General features: G+C 48.0%; 2 protein-coding genes across 3 annotated transcripts in view; one reads left to right on the forward strand and one right to left on the reverse strand.

Moving 5' to 3' along the window:
- Window positions 1–4263, reverse strand: part of BORCS5 (BLOC-1 related complex subunit 5) — a 78086-nt gene extending 73823 nt beyond the window's left edge. Inside the window, exons 1-2 of one of the 2 annotated variants that reach the window (XM_040596133.1) lie at window positions 3575–4263; window positions 2185–2328 (exon numbers count right to left, since the gene is read on the reverse strand). In XM_040596133.1, the coding sequence (XP_040452067.1) occupies window positions 2185–2328; window positions 3575–3725 (295 nt within the window). In that variant the 5' untranslated portion in view covers window positions 3726–4263. Of the gene's footprint in view, window positions 1–2184; window positions 2329–2908; window positions 3068–3574 lie in introns of those variants that run through there. The other variant, XM_040596134.1, reaches the window with a different exon arrangement.
- A 3405-nt stretch (window positions 4264–7668) lies between these two features.
- MANSC1 (MANSC domain containing 1) lies at window positions 7669–14367 on the forward strand. The gene is made up of 3 exons (XM_040596921.1): window positions 7669–8080; window positions 8928–9068; window positions 13139–14367. Exons 1-3 carry the CDS (start codon window positions 7861–7863, stop codon window positions 14128–14130), a joined length of 1353 nt encoding a protein of 450 aa, XP_040452855.1. The 5' UTR covers window positions 7669–7860; the 3' UTR covers window positions 14131–14367.
- Window positions 14368–14708: the final 341 nt, after the last annotated feature.

Consider the following 14708-nt stretch of genomic DNA (forward strand, 5'->3'; position numbering starts at 1 on the left):
GGAGGGAAACTTAGCAGGCCAAGTGATGGAAATAGAAAAGAAGGGTTCTATCACACATACATAGCTTCAGGTCCAAAGACTAGAAAAAGCAACTCAGTGACCAAGATGATTACGCATCAAACAACTTAATGCACGCATGTTTAAAAGTTAAAGGACCTGGACTGCCAGCTAAGGTAGTGCCTTGCAACTTTCTATCTCAGCCACATGGCTGCTGCTATCTCTTCTTTCTCACTTCCCACCTGAAGCAGAGGTGGATGTATCCTTGCACCTCAAACACCCATACAGGAACACCACCTCTGAAAGCGATCACCAATCCTGCTTCCCAAGACTTCTACAGCTCTTGTGAAACTGAGGTTTGCTCACCACAGTTCGAGGCTGGGTGGAACTGAAACTCTTCGTCATTGCACTCTTACACATACACAACAACCTTGGTGCCAGATGTTAATGCACCTTCTAAATTTGGTCTCTCAAATTAAAACTTCCTTATTTCTTTCATGGATTTGGGTTCCAGCATTTACATTCCACACTGCCACTGGCAAGATCCCGGTTCTGCCTTTTGTATAAGGCAGGATTCAGGCAAAGAACATTCTGCTCACAGGTGATGACCCTGCCTGCTGCTAACATGAACACTGCGCCAACATCAGCAATCTTACGATCCATTCTAAAATGGCACTGAAAGCGTCATAAATAAATCAAACACAGGTTTCTAAATCACTTCCTGTAACATTTTAAAAAACACACAACACTAAGACTCTGCTTCGTCAAAAGGGACTGCAGAACACGCACACACATGCACACCCTTCTTGGTCAAGGGGAACTGCAGCACCCACCCCAAAAATATCCATGTTTGCTTTTCTCCAGTTTAGTGACCTCCCTGTCCTTCTGCTCCTTCTGCTGGAAACAGTATCAGTGCTGTGCACATCTAGCCTCCCCTATCCAGCAGTACCCAACAAAACGCCAAATATTTGGCCCGATGGGATACAATAGCACCCCCAAGTTCTAGTCACGTTCCAGGTCCTAATGCAGTAGATACACACACACGCAAAAGCGAAGAGTCTCTGTCCAGAAAGTGATGTTGTGATATTACATCACCTCTAGTGATGCCTACAGGGCAAAGTGGCTCTTGTATCTTCTCAGCAGCCATGCATGAATCAGTGACACTCAGACCCGTACTGTCTAAACTCGCAGCTGTACAAGACCCCATAATTTCTTCCAGGAACAGGGAGCGCTAAACATCCGAGCTCCTTCCTCTCTGTCATAGCAGGCCTAACAAGGCACGACCAAGTGTTGCAGCCAATGTACACATGCACAATAGGCCTTGCATTTAAAAAAAAAAAAAACATAGGCTCACTGAGTGTCCACCACACGGCCCATTCACACAGGTCTGCTGACCCACACTGTTCCAGGGAGAGGAGCCCAGGAGCAGGCCGCTATTACCAAATCAATTTGCGCAGGCTGCTCAGACATCTCCCTTCCTACGGGACTTTCAGATACTAAGGACACTGCACAGTCTCCACAAAAAAGAGGCAACTAGAAGCCAGGCCACAAAACACACAAACAGTTTTTGGTAAACTGTAGGCTTGACAACTCTGATTTAAATCTTCACTTCTCTTTGAACAGAATAAAAGGAACAAAGAAAGAGTCCAGCGGAAAAAAAAAGAAAAAAAGACTGGGAGGAAAAGAAGCTAAGAAAAAAAGACACGGTGGGAATTTAAGAAGTCCACTGATACAAAGAGATGTTGTCAACACAGGGCTTAAGGACCCATGCAAGCCTCAGCCTACTCCCCCCCCCCTTCCCAAATGAGAGCAAATCTGCTCTAGGTTGGAAACTCCTGCGAAGTACCTTGATTTCAAGCAACTGAACCCATGCACTGATAGCTATGACTCTGAGAGTAACACACATGTGTTTTTAAGAGCCCAGAGCAAAACTGGAGACTGTGGTCCATTACACATTAGAATGTAGCATTGCATCTCTCACCAATACTGGTAGGGGCAAGATGGCATGCTTGGAGCTGTAGTGTCTTCACAGTAGATGGTTTCACTGTGGAGAACATCACTAGCACCCCTCTAAACCAGTTCACCCACCGTTCAGAAGGCCGGCAATAATTATAACAGAAGAAAAGAAAGAAAGGTTTAAAACAAGAGGGGAAAGGCCTTTAAAGCAGAGGAAGGACAATCACTTACCTTTCAAAAGGGGCTGGAAAGTCGGAATTTCCTGCAGTTTTATGACATCTGGATCATTGCTGACATGCCGGGAGGATTGTGTTCCTGGGGCTACCACCACAATGTCATCCATTTTTGCTCGTTGCTTGGCTGGCGATGGAGAGGCTGCAAAGATTTGTGATGAAAAAAAAAATCAATCAGCAGACTCCATGAGAACTCCATTCTAACCAAACGCTGCTATGTTTAACGTCGCACAGGTGCATTTTTTACAGTATAAACACATCCCGGAGATCACTGAAGAACTGTGAGCTCCCTTTACATGCTCCCTCTTGGGAACACGGTATGCTCAGCAGAAGTTATTCAAAATCAGGGAACAGCCGATTGTGCAACACCTGCACCACGGACACCCCCCCCACCCCGGGCACTGCACCCCGCTCCCTCCCCACACCCCCGGCCCGGGCCCTGGGCACCCACCCCGCCGGCTCTGCCCCCGCCGCCCTCCCTGAGGCAGGGCCGGGCCGCCGCCGGCTGCTGCCCCGCACAGCGACAGCCGCTCCCTTCCCCGCAGCAGCAGCCGCCGCCCCTCGCCTCCGCGCCGCGCCGGGCCGGGCCGGGCCGCCGCAGAGCCACCCCTCCCTGGGCACCCCCGCCGCGCCGGGAGCCCCGCTGCCGCGGCCCCCTCCCTCCCGGCCGCCCACAGCCGACCGGCGTCCCCCTCCCGCCTCGGGACGCGGCGGGCACAGACCTGAGGCGCTGGGCTCGCCCGGGCGGCTCTCGGCCTCCGCGCTCTGCTCCGCTCCCATGGCGGCGGCGCCGCCGGCCTCCGCCTCTCCCGGCTCCTGCAGCGCGGCGGGCAGCGCCGCTCCCGCGGCCGCCCCCGCCGCCCGCCCACGGGGCTTCCGGCTGCGCCGGCCGGCGTCTGCGCCCGGGTCACGGGCAGGCCCCGCCCGGCACGGCGCGGCACGGCGCGGCGGGCAGGCGGGGCTCCGGGTGGAGGCCGCGGCGCGGATGGTGCCTGCGGCGTGCCCGCGGGCTGCCGGCGCCTGGGCCCGGCCCTCCGGTCAGGCGGGAGCGGCGGCGAGCGCGCACGGGGGCTCGGCGGGCAGAACAGCGCTAATTGTTTTTTTAATTAGTCATATTAATTTTTCTGCCTTAAGGCAAACCCGCCAAACCGCAGGGTCTGCGTCCCAGCCTGCCCGGTCAAGTCGCCCCCGGCAGGGCCGCGCCGCAGTCCCGCGCCTGGCTCGGCGGTGCCGCAGGCCCCCGCCCCCCGCCGAGGCAGGCACCGGGCAGGCGCCCAGGGCTGCCGGTGTCCCCGGGCCCGCAGCGAGGTACGAGCAGCCCGGACCCGAAGTTCACAGGCACCCCAGGTTGGGGGGGGGGGGGGCGTGACAAGGGGAAGGAAACGTACTTTGAGGCTCCCGGCTGGTTGCTCCCCGTGTGACAGGCGGCTCGGCAGCGCGCAGCGGGGCTGTGCAGGGACACGGGCGATGCAAGCCCCGGGCGCGCCCGCTCCCCGCTCCCGCGCCGTGCCCAGCGGCAGCTCTGCGCCAACTCCCCATCGTTCCTCCCAGCTGCCTTCGCTAACTGACACCGAAATGTAATTCAACACAAAAACAATGCTCCGATCTCGTGGGAACTGCACGGCACGGCTGTCACCCAGATGAAGGTAACCCCCATCCAACAGGACCTTTTGCTAGCTGTAGGCTGTACCTTTCTTTCAGCTACCTGAACAACTGCTTGATTCCTGCCGAAATAACAAATAAATAGCATGAAAGCAATGTAGTTAATCTGGGGGAACAGCAAACTATTGCTGGCACAATTTGGTTTACAGACCTGAGTTCCTAATCTGCAATATGCACACACGTGATTAAAGTCACACCCACGAGTAGTCTCGGTGGCTTTTAAGGAGGAAGTGATAGTGTTTTAAGATAAATGCAGTTTTTAAAGATAAAGTGCATGATGTCCATAGGGCTACAGCCTAACCAGTGCTTGCCACAGTGTCATTTGACATTATCCATCAGTCTCGGACAAATTTTAAAATGGGCTGCATCAGATCAGCACATTTAACTTGCATCCTTCTGCTTCTGTGTAATGGACTTCTTACTCCTCCCTGACGTGTTTTCATTTATTACGTTGGAAGTGTGACTTTGCCATGCATCACCCAAGAAGAGTTTTAATTTACCTACCAACCAACAGATGTGTCTACCACATGAGATTTCATCATTGAAAACATTACTAAAATAAAGGTATATCTGAAAGCTTTAGTTGTGTAAGTGAATTCTTTATTTTGCCTCTAATGTGGATTTAACAGAGGTCCTCTGTAGAGTCCTGCAGCCAGTAACTAATGCACCTGAAACAGCGTATGGTTGTACATACCTGCATTAGAATATATAAATCTGATGTTTGTATCACCACGATCCAAGCAACTGAAGGACCTCAGAAAATATTTTGTATCATTTCTTATCAGTTTCATTCTTCCTTTATGACTTACTCTGTATATTCAGTGCTTGACATAAATTAACTGTTTGAAACTATCTGGTGTATTAAGTATGTAGGTGCATGTTTCTCAGAAAAGCCTGGTTAGGGCTTAAAGGCAGAAGCTGTGCATGGGGATAATGTGACACCAGAATAGCCCTGACCTGCCTGCGCCCCTGCGTCGGAGGTGTCACCTCGGTGTGCAGTCCCAGTCAGATGGTGGCAGTTCCCTTGGCCTCGTGCCTGCCACTGAGCAAGTTGGGTCAGGAGCCACACTCCTAGCCTCTCCAAGACTGGTTTACAATGACTAGTCTGGGGGCAAAGGATTTGACTATATGTGAGTGTATGTCAGTGTGAATACCACCCACAAACATTCTTACATACCTGTATTTGAAGTTCCTGTTGTCTTTGCCCAGGTGTTTCACCCTGGAGGGCACCAGCTCCCAGGCTGAGAGGTGCTGTACAGAGGCAGGAAAACACCTCCAGTGAATTCGCACTGTGATGCAGGGCTGACAGGGTCCCGCCATCCTCCCCTCTCTCAGCCTCCCTTCCTTCCCACCTCAGTGGGGAGGGGAGCACAGCAGCCACTGGGCAAGGCTGGCTCTCTTCTAGGCAGTGGCAGTGATTTCTACATGGCTTTTGATGGACCTCAGCTTCCCTGCACCTCATCAGCCTTGGCTGAGGTGCATCTGCTCTCTCCAGGGAGACTGAGTGCCCACCCTGCAAAGAAGAGGTGGGAAGGAGGGAAAGAAGCAATGGTGGCTTGACCAGGGCAATCTTGTCATCCCATAGCATCTTTTCATAATATGTATCTCATCAGCCCTTTCATACTCCCATAATCATCTATGCCTGTCTCTGCGCAGGTCTGCACGTTCACTATCATTCCAGTACCCCCAACGCACAGTGGTATCCCAAAGGTCCCAGTGAAGAACCATATTCTTCACCCTTCAGTTACAATCACCCCAACATCAAATGATTAAGGGAATAACTAATAAAATCAAATGTATTGTTAGAAGTTTTACTTTAAGACAGTTGAAACAAATGAGTTGTTAATGGTTAATCCAAGATATAAGTATTTTGTTTGCCATGCTAAGTGCTTCGTTAAGCACCTGGAAATCCTTTGAAAGAGTAACTTCAAAAGGAAGCACCCCCACAAGATAGATGAGCTTACTGGACCTTCTCCATAAGGAATGAGTTCCATAAAAACTAGGGGAAAAGTAATTCTGGCAGAGGGAGATCACAACTACTGACTCACTGACCACCAACTCAAGAAACCCCCCAGACCCAAAAAGAAGTTGAGACTGACCATGCAAACTAGTTAACATGAGAAGCAAGAGAATTACTTGACAAACAGAAAACTGAGTATTAAATAATGAAGGAATTAATGTAACTTGTAACCAGTGAAGGCTGATGTCTTTGCTTGATGAACTGTATAAATAATGTAAAGTTTTGATGATCAGGGAGCTAGCCATTTGGGGGTTACCACCCTGCTCCCCACTTTGTACAGACTAGAAAAAAGAAATTGAAATCCCTTGACTCGGTGTGTGAATTGGTACTGTACATCAGGCAACGAGCCCACTTACTTGGGGCCGAAAGTCCAGCCAGACCTTCAGCTTGGTTTTTTGTGCTTCTTTCAGCTCAGCTTCTCCCACCACCACTATGTAAACAAACACAGGTGGCAGCCGTGACTTAGCCTAACACATAGCAGAGGTAATATCTATGCTTGCTTTTCGTCTTCATTCCCATAGTTCATTCACTGTATGATACGGTTAACAGGTGACACCTTAAACATCCACATTCACTTATAGTCTTTTAACAGTGAATACAATTTTACGAGTTTACCAAAAGAGAGAAATGTGTCTAGAAACAGACATTTTCTTTAAAAAGTGCAGCTGAAAATTTCAGAAAACAACTCACCAAGAACGCAAAAATCACTACAAAACATTAGGAATTGCCCCAAACTGGCCATGAGATGAGATGAGATGGTGGGCTCAGTCTCTTAAAACACTTACGTCCAAATAAAAGCTGACACCCACCTGTATTAACAAGGAGATGGGGATTGACTGGGCATGAAGAACATCTACCAGCTGCCTGACCCTTGGCATGAGTCCATGGTGTCCGGCGCAGCTCAGGGCAAGCGGCAGGGCAGTGCAGTGCAGGATGTGCCCTTGGTGCTGCTGTTGCTGCCCGCACCGCGCCCCTTCCAGGGAAGGATTTCAGAGAAGCAAGAAATCACCTCAAGTTAAGTTTCTTTCTTTAAAGTAGACAGCAGATGTCTGCCAGAGACGTGACCAGACTCCTTGTTTCCATTATCCTACTCTAACCATTACAACATGTATAATAGCCTGCCCTTTGGTACCTCTTCACGTCCATCCCAAAGAGAAAACGCCTTTAATTTACACACAACTGTGTTATTCTAAGCGCTCATAGTGTTCTCTTCCCTCTCTCTAAGGATGAGAAACTTGAAAGAGAAGGAATACATCTTCCCAACTTTTTATGCCTTGTGCTCTTTACTCTCTGGGCCACTTCTTACCCTGAAACTGTGCCCCTCAAAAAAAAAAAAAAAATTCCAAGGGAAACCATTACTTTAAGCAAGCAATGGCACTAAGGCTGTTGAGGGAAGACTGGCTAAGCCGCCAGTCCGTGCTGCCAGCAGCCAGGCTGCAGCAGCTCCGGCCGGTAGGTCGGGCCGCCTGTGCACAGACGGCACCGCGCGCTGTCCGCCAGGGCCGGTACGCGCCGCCGCGGGCTTCCCCGTCAGCCTCCAGCGGCGGGTCCCGGCCGGCGGGGCGGGCCAGGCCGCACGCAGAACCGCGCCGCCACCGCCGCCTGCGCCCGAGGAGCCCCCCCCGCGCGGTCTCCGCTTGGCGCCCGGGGCTGGCGGGCGGCTGGAGGAGCGTGATGGCCCCGCCGGGCCGGCAGCCCGAGCCCCGCTCCCGCCGCGCCGCCTCCCACGGCCCCACCTCCCGGACGTGCCGCGGCCCGGGGCACCCCCCGCCCCGCCGCCCCGCGCAGCCCGCACGGCCCCGCCGCTGCCGTCCCGCGGCCCGAGGGTCCCCCCGAAACACGTCCCCGCCCCGGCAGCAGAGGAGGCGTCGCGGCTGCCGGCGCTGCGGGGAGCTCGCCGCCACACCCGGCTGCTGGCGGAGCAGGGTGCCGGGGCCGCCGGTACCAGGTGTCGTCACAGCCCGGCGAGGGCACCCCCCGCCCCGAGCAACCATGCCTGCCGGCAGCAGCCGGTGGCTGGTTCGCCTGCTGGCGCTCACCTGTCTGGTGGCCGACCCATCCCTGAGCCAGGAGTGCTCCACGGAGAAAATGGAAAACACCATCATCGATATAAATTTATCGCTGCCCGAGGGCGTCAGGAGCGCCGAGCCGGTGCGCGCCCCGGACCCGGCGGCGTGTGTCCGCGCCTGCTGCTCGGGGGCGCCGCTCGCAGGTAACCGGCCCCGCTCCGGGCTCCTCTGTCCGTACGTACCGACCTCGGGAAACTGCTTGGGAAGTCCGGGCTCGCGTGGTATTCCGGGGCTGCTGGCTGCGTTCGGCGCTGAAAGCTTAATTTATCCTCTGCGTGCGGCTGCTGGCCCGCCGTGCCAGCGGGGTGCTACATCCCAGCGGTAGACCCCCCCCAAGGTCAAGAAAATAGCTGTGGCAAAATAAGGATGGTGGTTTTAAACGTGAAAACCTCTCCGATCCCTAGACCCTCAGATGCATAAACTGTGTTCAGCTAGAAGGGCTGCATTTAGTTTTAGCCAAACCCGAGAGTGGTCACCCTTCCCTGAGACCGTGGCTGTGCGTTAGCTCCTGGAGCAGTAGGATGTAGGGCAGGGAGTAGAAATGACGGTGGTAAGCGTGACACAGCCACCCCCCCACCCCCCGCAAGCAGCAGCAAGCCAAGCAATTCCTGGGATGTGATAGGGAAAAGCGTATAAATAATTTCCTTCCCCATGTGTATATCGAGGAGGTTTTCAGATTTATCAGGATTTGTAAGTGAGAAATTGTTAGATAAAGTGGTGCCAGTCTGGTATGGGTGAGGGGAGGATGACGGATTTGACTCATTATTTCCCCAAGTTTATCTGTACAGGAAGAGGAAGGTGTGACCTTTCATGTATTGGCCCTGGGCCATTCTTCTTCAGTCCTGGGCTGTTTTTCCTGTAGAAATGTTTCTGTAGTTAGTAGTTTTCCTCTTACTCACATGAGAAGAAAGTAATTTAAAAAACTAGAGCTTATTATCAAGATGCCCTAAAATTCTTATTGCCGAAACACATATTTATCATGTTTTACAGGAGACAAGAAGTGTAATTTGATGATTTTTGATGCTCGAAGGACAAGCGCACATCCAAACTGCTACCTGTTTTACTGTCCTAGCGCAGAGGCTTGTCCAATGAAACCCGCAGCAGGACTTGTCAGCTACAAGATAACTAGAGGTAAATAACAGTAAAGTCCCTGCACTAGGTGACTTTTCCACCTGTGAGTTTTCAGTAGTGACCAGAAAATGTTTGGGGGTTGTGTTTTTAGTGAAGTGTTCCAAACCAAGTACTGTAATTTGAAAATGCTGCTTTTTTCCTTTGTGGAAGATGGGTGGGGAGCTGTGTGGTGAGCTCCTGTGTGAAGCTCCCAGCTTCCCAGTTGGAATAACATCCCAACTCTTATGAAATTCCTTCGCATTAGATTCAGAACTCCTCATAATTTGCCCTTGCTTAAAACGAAAAGAAGCCATTTCCATCTTAGTATATTCAAGAAGGAAAATTTCCTGTATGTAATGCTGAAGAGTATCACTGAAAACAATGGAAGTACCATGCCCTTGTATAAGCTGTCTGTATCCAAAGGATCCATGCTACGCTGATGAATACCATGTACACACAGAGGCAGAAACACTGAGCAAATGTTGGGCAAGCCTTGGAGCACCACTGTGATGGTGCCGAGTAAATGGCAATAGTAATCATTATTTTCTGCTTTCAGTTAGGGAACCTGAAGTGCAGATGTAAACTGTCTAAACTCAAAACTTTATGGCATGTGGGCTGCAAACCCAGAAATCTCTCGCTGTCATGTGCTGTGGGATTTTTCATAGCAAGTCTTACTTGTTGACTGACGTTGACTTGCACCAGACCTGTTTGAACAGCTCAGATAAGAAACCGATAATTGGGCTGTCCTGCCAAGAGTTCACAGGGTGGTTTCAGTGTGGCTGCTTGAGAGAGCAGCATTTTCCTATTTCCAGAGACTGAACTTTGGCTGAAAAAGAGAACTTTTCCAAGAGCAACTATGCAAGGAGTGGCAGCAGGATATGTAGAAAGATTATTCACATTATGTTACCAAATACTTTTGTGCAAGAACAATCACACAGGAATTGGGCAAAGGCAATGTGCAACAAATGAATTGCATGCTTGTAAAATTGTTGTTAGAACTATTCTTTTCTCCAGCTCCTCCTTACCTGGAAGATTATAGGGGTTTCAAAGAATGAAGCAAGAAATATAACTGTACATCTGCTTTCGTTCTGCATGTAGTGTAATGCTCAGTTAACTTGATTGCATGTACCATCTCTTTTACATTTTACGTTTTTTAGCTTCTGTGAACATGGAATTATGGAAAGGTTATGCTAGTTTACTTTATGTTCCTGATAGGTTTTCAAAGGTAGTACCTGAGCGATGTTGGTACTGACAAACGTTTCAAGCTTCATTTTTTTCATATGAGAATCTGCATGTGATTACACTGAAAGCCAAACTAAAAAGGGGAAAGATAATTTACTAGTAATAAGGCAACTTAAAATGCTGATGTTATGTTAGTAATTTAATTTTGTTTGTTCTTTTTTTAACTATTCTTGTGGCTGATAACTAATGGAAACAACCTGTGGCTTAGGAAGTAAAACATTTCCTTGTCCCAGCTGCAAAGAGCTATTGCTAAAAAAGAACTAACATTTCTGGTTTCTGCTGTTCATGTACTTTTGTGCTGCTTGCCTTTTCCACCCCACTAAGATACTCAGGCAAGATTGGTGGGTTCTAGCAAAGTATGCTCAGGAGGTGTTTAGTTGTTTGTTTTTTTTTTAAGGGTGACAACCTGAAGTTTGGTTTCTAATGCAGTTTATTGGATTTGAGCTATCAGCAGGACCATTTTATTTTTTTAATCTCTTCTGAATGTTTGACTTGCATAGTGCCCTTGTTCTTTCTTACCAACAAGCATATCTGTTCTAGTACACCAGCTGTACCTTGTGTATGACAGTTTTTGGCAATTGCATTTTGAAGCTTGTAGTCTAAAATGGAGACAATGAATACTATAAAATCAATATTTGATGCTCAAAAGGTGGAGTAGAGTTAGTTAATGCAGGCAATTACATTACTTATTCTGAGTGCTGCAGAGTAGCAGTGATACTTAATGCCTGTGTGGGACTCGTCATGTAGCCTCCCTCTGCTCCCTCCACACGTCCTTTGAGTGCTGCATGAATCACAGATTCATAGAATGGTTTGGGTTGGAAGGGACCTTAAAGATCATCTAGTTCCAAGCCTGCTGTCCAGGGGGGTTGTCCACTAGACCAGGTTGCTCAAAGCCCCATCCAGCCTGGCCTTGAACACTTCCAGGGATGGGGCATCCACAGTTCCTCTGGGCAACCCATTCCAGTGCCTCACCATCCTCACAGTAAATAATTTGTTCCCAATATCTAATCTAAATCTGCCCTCTTTCTGTTTAAAGCCATTCCCTCTTGTCCTGTCACTACATGGCCTTGTAAAAAGTCCTTCTCCAGCCGTCTTGTAGTACCTTTAGGTACTGGAAGGCCACTGTAAGGTTTCCCTGGAGCCTTCTCTTCTCCAGGCTGGACAACCGCAACTCTCTCAGCCTGTCCTCATCGGAGAGGTGTTCCAGCCCTCTGGTTGTCTTCGTGGTCCTTTTCTGGACTTGTTCCAACAGGTCTATGTCCCTCTGATGTTGTGAGCCCCAGAGCTGGATGCCGCACTCCAGGTGGTGCCTCACGAGAGCAGAGCAGAGGGGGAGAGTCACTGTCTTTGACCATACAGTTTCTGATTATGCATATAATATATTTTTATATTATGTAACAACTGATAATTTTTTATTTATAGCCACTCTTCTAAAAAGAGAGTATGGCTTTTCTCTAAGTCAGACCTTGTGGTCGGAGTCTATTATCTCTGTTTAGGATCTTACTTTGCAAGCAAGCTGGTGCTTGACTGGAAGGTTAGGATAAAGATTGGTGTCTGTGATTCAAGTGAAGTATTTGCTGTGCTCTTGTTTAAAGTGTTGATAGCTTTGGGGTTTGCTGTTTTGGGTTTGTTCGGGGGTTTTTTTTGCACTTCATTTTTTTGTGGAGTCTTAAGACTTGGATATATGTACTAAAAAGCAGCCAAGTAAGCTTCTGTGCATGTATAATAAAACTGAAATATATCCATTCCTCTAGATAATATTTCTACTTGAAAAAAAAGCGACAATGAAAATGTCATGGGCTTTTTGTTATTTATTTAAATTCCAGTGCAATTGACAAACCTTTTTGCTTCTATAAAAAAAGGGATGAAAGTCAGTACTACATGATAATATATCTATAAAATAATTATAAATGTAAATGTTATATACATATATATTTATATATACAAATATGAATGATAACAATTAGCCAGTCTTTCCAAGGGTTCGTGTCAACCAAAGTCTTTTGATAATACCTGTGTAGAATCAGGTAGCTGCTAGGATTATTGTTTGTATGGAATTTCTGCCACATAACACTTGTCCTGCTTCCAAATACTGCTAAGCGACATTCACCCACCCGTTTTGCATGGAATATGTATCAACTTTTGAAAAAATTACAAAGTGTAGTCTGCTTCTGGTGGAGGTCTTCACTGCAAATACCTCGCAGGCTCCTGGAGCAGTGTCTTTCTTCTAGCCAGGCAGTAGAAGCTCAGGTCTTTCCTACAAATCAGTATGTGATTAAAAGGGCCTACAAAAGGGGGATATTATTGCCACCTTGTATCATAAAACAGTTTTTCTACATGAATTGAATTGTGTCAAGCAATCACAGGGTACTTGGATATTAAAAGAAATGGTAGTATATAATCACCTCTGCTAGGTGCAAATATGTGCACCTAACAAAAGTGAGGTTGGTGATATGTACTTCTTACCTGATAGAGGCTGAGAATAGTTTGAAGGCAATGGGCCTACTCACTCTGCTTTTCACCTCTCGATAAATGCTTCCCTGCATGCAGTATGAGTGTAAAACAATCAGATTGGGATGTTCTCACTGCACAGGTGAATTCTGTAAGAAGTTACAGTCAGGGTCTGATGTGCCTGGGCTAAAGGCTGACAGGTCTTATGACACAGACAGAATTTAGAAGTCACTCTGCACGTTTCAAAGAAAGGAAGATCGTGATGCCTCATTAGTTTCATTAGTTGCTTTCTGGAGCACCCTTGTATCACTTTTACTAAGAAATACAACTAGACTAAGCCTGTGGTAGTCAAAAATAAATTTAATAATTAAATACTGGTATTTCCTTTCTGTTTGCAGACACACATGCCCCAGAAGATACATCATTCAAAAGTGAGGACATTTCTTCAAATGAATATTCATCTTCAGATGCTGGAGCTGTTATTTCTCGCAGTCAAACTAGCCCTCAGAATCGTAGTGCTGCTTTGCAACAATCTGCCTTTCATCAGGCATCTGAACTCCTGAACCATGTGGTCAAGCATTTAGACAACATTGCATTTCATACAGTTTTTCCTGAATCTCAAAGGGCAGAACATCCTGAGAGCTTAGACCCCATCCCAAGTCAGAAAGCAGCTAACGTGCCGCCAAACATATCTTCTGCTGTTCAGCTTGGAAACCCCTCAGCTTTGTTCCCCACCATCCAGTCTAGCGCTCCTGAACCCACTAGTACTACTCTTGGTCCTGTGCCTACGACTACCATGCGACTGGAGTCTCATACAACCTCTCTGCATCCTGGTGGTGCTAAACCTACAACTGTCACCACCACCACAGCTACTTTTCCACCTACTGTAGCCACTAGAGCTAAGCCTGGTATTCTTGCCACCAGCATGGCTGTTACTCACTTTCCTCTTTCCAGTCCCATGACTTCTTCTACTTCTACAATCAAGTGGGTGACCATGAATTCCAGATCTGCTACTGCCCCACCAGGGCTAAGAACTTCAGCCAGCCCTCCTGAGCCAACAGTTGTCTCTTCCAACCATACCAGCCACATAACCCTCCTCTCTTTTTCAGGTTTCACTCTGTCTACTAGCAATTCCCCCACATCTTCCCAAAATGACTCTCAGGGTTATGACCCATTGGATGCAGAAAGCTACCTGCCAGAGAGTGCTCTGAGAGGGAAAGGTGTCATTCAGCTGGGAGAAAAAAGCAGCCTTGTGGCAGCTTTGCTTTTTGGGGTGATATTCTTGTTACTAGTTATTGCATTGACAGGGAAGAAAATACACGAATCTCTTCAGAAGAGGCATTATACCAGGCTGGATTACTTGATCAATGGAATTTATTCTGACGTATGATGGGAAGAGGGAACAAGATTATGAGGACAATCTCTCATCTTCGAGAGGACAACTCTGAAACAGAAGAGTAGGTATTGAAACCTCAGAAGAGGATGGATTCCTTTTTTGGCCACTAATGGGAAAGCGGCGGATGGCTTTGGTGGGGAAGAAAACTGCTTTTTCTACACTGAACTATAATGTCTGTCATTTTTGATTTATTCTGAAATCTGAATTCTGAAAATAAACACTCAAATCCAAGTTAAGCAAATAAGGTCTTATATTTAAGAAGAAAAAACATTTCAAGAGCTTAATTTGTAGTGTGACAAGATCAGTGGAATAGAAGCGCACCTAATAAATTGAGTGCATGTGCAGCACGTGGGTGTTTTCAGTGCTATTTGCACCAAACTCCATGGTGTTACACGATTGTCTAGCAGTCCTATTTACTCTATTTGTAGCCTTAAAGGAGTACTTAGTTGTAGAGCTGTGCATTCAAATGGTTTTAGGTACAAACAGTAAGAATTGTAGCACACATAACATGGCTTAATTTTCCTTAGCTACGTGTAGTTTATGGATATATGTTTATCTTTAATGTTTCTTTC

The sequence above is a fragment of the Falco naumanni genome, chromosome 5, assembly GCF_017639655.2.
Source record: "Falco naumanni isolate bFalNau1 chromosome 5, bFalNau1.pat, whole genome shotgun sequence".
In the NCBI taxonomy this organism is placed as follows: Eukaryota; Metazoa; Chordata; class Aves; order Falconiformes; family Falconidae; genus Falco; species Falco naumanni.